Source organism: Vidua macroura, chromosome 12 (assembly GCF_024509145.1).
Source record: "Vidua macroura isolate BioBank_ID:100142 chromosome 12, ASM2450914v1, whole genome shotgun sequence".
NCBI classification, from domain to species: domain Eukaryota; kingdom Metazoa; phylum Chordata; class Aves; order Passeriformes; family Viduidae; genus Vidua; species Vidua macroura.
This window is the reverse complement of record NC_071582.1, coordinates 3,239,947-3,245,946: the sequence shown is the minus strand read 5'-3', so window position 1 is coordinate 3,245,946 and position 6,000 is coordinate 3,239,947. Positions and strand designations below refer to the sequence as shown.

General features: G+C 47.6%; 1 protein-coding gene across 2 annotated transcripts in view; it reads left to right on the top strand.

Annotated features, from left to right (window-relative positions):
* The first annotated feature begins 1,682 nt into the window (after nucleotides 1–1,682).
* Nucleotides 1,683–6,000, top strand: part of BBS4 (Bardet-Biedl syndrome 4) — a 34,846-nt gene continuing 30,528 nt past the window's right edge. The window contains exons 1-2 of one of the 2 annotated variants that reach the window (XM_053988469.1): nucleotides 1,683–1,750; nucleotides 3,554–3,605. In XM_053988469.1, the coding sequence (XP_053844444.1) occupies nucleotides 1,727–1,750; nucleotides 3,554–3,605 (76 nt within the window). In that variant the 5' untranslated portion in view covers nucleotides 1,683–1,726. Of the gene's footprint in view, nucleotides 1,751–3,430; nucleotides 3,606–6,000 lie in introns of those variants that run through there. The other variant, XM_053988468.1, reaches the window with a different exon arrangement.

Here is a 6,000-nt window from a genome sequence, read left to right as displayed (position 1 = left end):
GTTTCTCCTCTTCCTGCAGTTCCTTTCTGTCCAGGGCCTCCCCCAGGTCTGTGTGTGTATCCATTGCTGGCGACGGACGCGGCCCCTCGCAGCTCCTGGAGCTCTGGTTTAGGATGCCTTGCCTTTTTCTTGGTTTATTTTTGGCCCCAGATCTTTACCTGCCCAAATCCAGCTCTCTGTTCCCACTGGTGCACGCAGGACACGTGCTGTGATCCCAGAGGAGGCGTGTGAGTGTGTGTGTGTGTGTGTGTGTTTGTGTGTGTGTTTAGAGGTTTGTTTTGGATCCCGAGGCAGGACAAGGAGGCGTGTTTTGCACCACTTCTCCAAAGATTTCCTGCGAGATTTCGGCTGTGGATCTCCTCTCCCTCCACCTTTCATCTGTCAAATGGACCCTTTCTTGCTGTTTTAATTTTCACTTCATTATAACGAGTCGTAACATTGAAAAGGAAAGCTGATGGAATTGTCTTTGTGTTTGTTCTGGGCTCAATCATTGGGCGTCCTGTCCTGGCAACTATTTAACACTCCATCTAGTGCAGTAGAAGCTGAAATCAGCGGAGTATTTTTCAATTAAAAGGGGAAAGAACTAATGAGTTTAGCTACTGAGTCCATTTTTATGATTTCTGTAACAAGAGCTATGTTAAAGTAAACAATTGGTGGTGGTTTTATTAAATTTACTCCTGTATAGGAATTCCTTCTGTGGTATTTTTCGCCAGGCAAGTGTCCTCCAAGCCTCCTGCCGCTCTGCCAGCTTCCAGGGGATGGAAGTTGTGAAGGGATCAGATAAAAAAAGCAGATCCCAGAGAGGGCTGTAACACGGGATGCTGTTTCCAGCTGGCAGCGGGGTCACTTCGGCTCCCTCACTGCTCCTACCGACGTTCCACGGATGTGGTTTTGTCCCTGTATACCTGCTTTTCCCTTTATTTGCCCTGGAAATCAAACGTGAGGGAGTGCAGCCGCTTTCCCTGAGCTTTTCCTGGAGCTGCTGGAGGGGTGGGATGGCGCAGAGCTGCGAGGGAGCGGCCCTGCCCGTATCCGTCCCTGCCATTCCCCCGGGACTTCTCCGGCCATGCGGTGAAACACTTGGAAGCTGGAGCGCGGTGGGCTGGGCAGGTGGAAGCACGGAGGCGTTGGGTTTTCACTCCGTGTTCCCCGACAGAATACGCCCAGGATGCGGGCACTCTGCTCCAAAGGAAACCCGGTCTGTGGAGTCCTCAATCCCCATGGCTGTGGGCAGACCTAAAGACAATGACAAAGCCCTGTTCCATGGGAGAACCTGCTGCACTTCTTTTCCTCCGGGTTTCAGGCGCTCGCAGGTGAATTACGTGGCTGGCGGGACACCATCCCCACAGACATTATGGAAATAAAAAGGAAAATAAACAAAATCCGCCACCCCAACCTCCTTCCCTGCTGCTACTGTGGGGCGGGGAGGGAGTGGAGCCGCGGCCGCTCAGAGCTTCCCGGGCTATCCCTTCTCACTGGCGGCCTCGTTTCCCTCTACACCGCGGAGTTCCTAATAAAACCTTCCAAAAGCCGGACATTTTATTATTTCTGTGTTTTTTCGGGTGTTTTTCAGGTTAAACGGGGTCGGGACTGGGGGGGGGGGGGGGGGGGGGGGGGGGGGGGGAAGCGGAGTCCTCCCGCCACCTCCTTCCCGCCGTACCCCGCGCGCCATGGCCGCGCCGGAAGTGGCGGGCGGTCGCCACGGTAACCCCGGCCCGCCGCGGCCATGGCGGAGCCGCAGGACGCCACGGTGAGGGGAGAGGGGCACGGGCTGAGGGGGCCGAGAGGGACTGGAGGGGCGAGGCACGGGAGGGGAGGTGAAGGGAAATGAGGGGCGGCGACGGCGGGAAATTCTTTTGAAGAGCGAGTTTTTAATCTGAACACTTGGTATGGAAAACGTGAGGGAAATTCAGCCTTTGCTGAAGTAATCTATATTAATTATCGATTATTACGTGTTGGAACAGGGTAATGGAGATGGAGATGGGGAAGGGGCTGCAGCACAAGGAGCGGCTGAGGAAGTTGGAGGTGTGTAGCCTGGTGAAAAGGAGGCTCAGGGAAACCTCAGAGCCCCTTGCAGGGCCTGAAGGGGCTCCAGAAGAGCTGGAGAGGGACTGGGGACAAGGGATGGAGGGACAGGACACAGGGAATGGCTCCCACTGCCAGTGGTTAGATGGGATATTGGGAAGGAATTTCTGGCTGTGAGGGCGGTGAGGCCCTGGCACAGGGTGCCCAGAGCAGCTGTGGCTGCCCCTGGATCCCTGGCAGTGCCCAAGGCCAGGCTGGACAGGGACTGGAGCACCCTGGGACAGTGGAAGTGTCCCTGCCCATGGCAGAGGCTGAACGAAATGATCTTTGAGATCCCTTCCGACCCAACCCATGCCATAATTCCTTAGTTTTTTGGGGTGGAGGGTGGTTGCTGTGGAGCCCCGCAGGGGTCAGTACCAGGCCTGGGTTGTTCAGTGTACTTAGAAATGATCTGGACAAAAGGATGGGTAGAAAGTTACTCAGGTGAGGAGGAAATAGGAGAAACTCCAGGATAGTCTTAGTGGAGTGAAGGGACTCGGAATGATGGGTGTGCAGATTAAAAAAAAATTACAATATGTAAAAAAATGAGGTGTTTGTGCTGTTTTTTCCTGCTGAGGATGGAGTGCTCGGAGTTGGGTAATTCCATGAATATAGCCCCTCAGTTTTTCACAATCGGAATAAGAAAAGTCAATAAAATTTTAGAAACTGTTAAGAAATGAAAAAGTAAGCAGTAAAAAAAAAAAAAAAAAAGGAAGAGCCTTTCTTGGATTATTTTTCATGTCTCAGCCTCTCTGATCTGCCCCATCTCCAGTAAAAAAAGATGCAACTGGAAAATGTTCCCAAAACATTGCAAGGAACAAATATTGACTGAATCTCTGACTTTGAAAATTATTTATTAAGGAGAGGGGAGGTGACACAAGTGTATCAAATCCTGTGTTGTGTCTTCCCATAAAGCAGAGTGAAAAATAAAAATATTTTCCTGTGTAAACCCATGTCTCTTCTGTGAAGATTTGATGGCTGATGCAAAGTAAGAAAATCATATAAAATTAATTTTCCGTGGACTGGGAGCTCTGGACAGTGCTGGGGGAGGTTCCCTGCCCTCCATGGGATGGGACATCTCTGTGCTCACACCCTGCAGACTTAGATGGTTCCCCAGGAACAGCTTTGTCCTAATTAACTTCATAAATGTTTTATGATAAATGCTTTTGACTTATTTTCTGTGTGATCTCTAATTAGGTTCTTAAATGTATTGGTTTTTTGCAAGGTAAAGATCACTGCCCAGGATGCAGGTGATCAGAAGTGACCCCACGAACAGGGATGTGTTGCACAATGAGAGTGTTTATTTAATCGAGCTGTGGAACAGAAATCTCTGCCTTGCTTGGCAGGGCAGAGTTTGTCCAGCAGCAATGCTGCTATTTTTATGCCCTCCTTTGGGATTTGCCAGTTGTCCTTTCTGATTATTTTCTGGAACAGAGCTTCAAGAAACCTTGCCTGGTATATTTACTACTCCCGGTTTCTGTCTTTTCAGGTTTCTTCATCGCCAGCGGCTACAGAACCAACAAAACCCCGTCCTAAAAAAGGTTTGTTTGAAGATCTGATTGTGTTGCTTGGGCAGGTTGGTTTTAAGGTTTTTTCTATAGTGTTTGCAGCTGTCTAGGAGGAAATAAATGTCCTCTGGGAAAAGAGGAGACTGTCTAGACTGTAATTTGCTGACTACCAGTATTTTTCCAGGGTCTCTGTGAGCTCAGTGCTCTTCCTGGCTGACTTACCATAGCCACAGCCTGTATCATGTTTGCTTATAATCTGTGAGACTGTTTGTTTTATTGTGTGCTTAACTTATGGGGCTGTTAATGAGTTTGATACTCATTTATCTTCCCAAATAATAACGGGTTTGTTTTGGGTTCTTCAGAATGATGTCTTGCTCTGGAAATAATCTTGGGAAACAAACATTGTGTCTTGTGGGTGTTTTTACGTTACATGTTCCAATTTTTGAAGTAAAAGTGATATAACATCAGGCAGGTTGTGAGTTTAATTAGCTTTGCTTTGCTTTTGTTTGTTGTTTCTTTTTAATAATGAAAATGTGTTAATTCACTCAGTGCAAATTGTTGGTTTGAAGTCTTGGTTGAATCTGAACTGGAACAGGTACAATTTCTGTTGTTGGTTCAAAACGTTTGACCAAATCCTGCTGTTTTTTGAGGGATCTGGTAAATCCTCCAGCCTCTCCTTTTCTGCTTTCCCTCATTCTTGAGGCAGGACTTGTCCTGACACACACAATGAGTGTTCCCTTCTCTGTGGCACTGCTCCCCTTCCAGCACAGATGTCACTGCAGAGCTTTTGTGCCTACCTGAGCTGAGCTTTGGGGATGGTTTTGGATAGATTCTCCTTTCTCGAGTGCTCAGAGGGCCCATCAATTCAGATTCTAATTAAGAGTATTTACTCCCAGTGCCAGAAGCAATCCTCCTTTTCCCTTGCCTTTGCATTCAGGGAACCTCAGCTGGTGAGCACAGTCCTTTGGCCATTTTCTGCCCTGATATGCCTGTCAGAGTATTCCTTGGGATGGAGCCTGCCTTGGGATAATTCTGGCAGTAAAAAGGAGTTTGATTGACAGCTGGGCATGCAATGACATTCTGCCTAACTGGGTTCTTCGTCATGCATGTAGGCCTTGGGAAGCTAGAAAAGCCACTTTGCTTTTAGGGAGCTCAGGCCACCCTCTCATGGTCCCAGTTCCTGGTAGGAGAATTCCAGCCCTTGAGCAGAGTGTGGCTGTCCTGGAGATGGGGCTTGGCTCAGCACAAGCCCAGGCCCCTTTGGTAGCTTGCCCAGAGCTGAGGAGAAGATTGCTACTGCTTCAGGCCTGCATGAAAGTAAAAATAACTTCCAAATTTACTTTTATCTTGACCCTCAACTCTTTCAGAGCAAGGATTGCTCTAAAATTACTCTAAATTGGTTACTTTGATGCAATTAGTCTGACTTCCATGGAGGCACTGATGGGCTCCCTGGTGAGCTGTTTCATCTCTATCCTTTCCTATAACGGTTATGACTCCCATCTCATCCTCTGTAACCCCCACCCTGCTCTGCCTCCTTGTGCAAGCCCTATTTATTTGTGGCTCTGGATCTCCCTTTTTTACTGACACAACCCTTGACTCCAAATAAACGATGATGATTTTGAAAAAAATCCTCTAGCCCGTGACTTTTGTAATTCTCTTTTCTGTCCTTTAAGGTAAATTGAGGCATCTCCAGGCCTGGCACACCTCGGGTTGTTCTGACTGAAATGCCTTCAAAGCCTTTGGGCTTTGCTGTTTAATATTTGACTTTAGTGCAGTGGGGAAAGCTGATTTGAGCTGCCTGATCGTTAATCTCTGGGAAATGAGGGCAGCAAAAAGATTTGTACTTGGAGTGATGTAACAGTGTCCGTTGTGTGTGGGTGGGGGACTGGGGGCATGAAAAAGAGGAGGAGGGAGAACGAAAGGATGTTGGATATTTTTTTGTGGAATTTGGCAGGAAAGAGCAGCATCTATTTCCCATGATAGCTGCGTTTTTTTTAATAGAATATTTGTAGAACATCTTAATTAAATATCTCATCCCATTTTAGTTTTGCTGAGGAGAATTACGATGAACTTTAGGAGCCAGGCTACATCAGTGCTGTTTGAACAGAAGAGTGCTGCTAAACTTATTTTAAACTGGCATTTTAAACATTGAATGGCCACTTTCTGTTACAGCAAATTGCCTTTTTATATTTGCATTGTGCTTTCAAGCAGGATAAAGCTTCAGTGTCAGTGTTTTCTCTGGCAAGAGAGATCCTGAACTCAACATTAGCACAAACAGGTCCGTGAAATGCAGAGACCATATGAACAGTTTGGTGTGGGTAATATTCGTGCCCAAACAGAGCAATAATGAATGATGTGGTTGCACGCAGAGTGTAGCAGAGTGGGATCAAGTAATTGCTGAGCCCCTATGTTAACCATCACAGTGCTG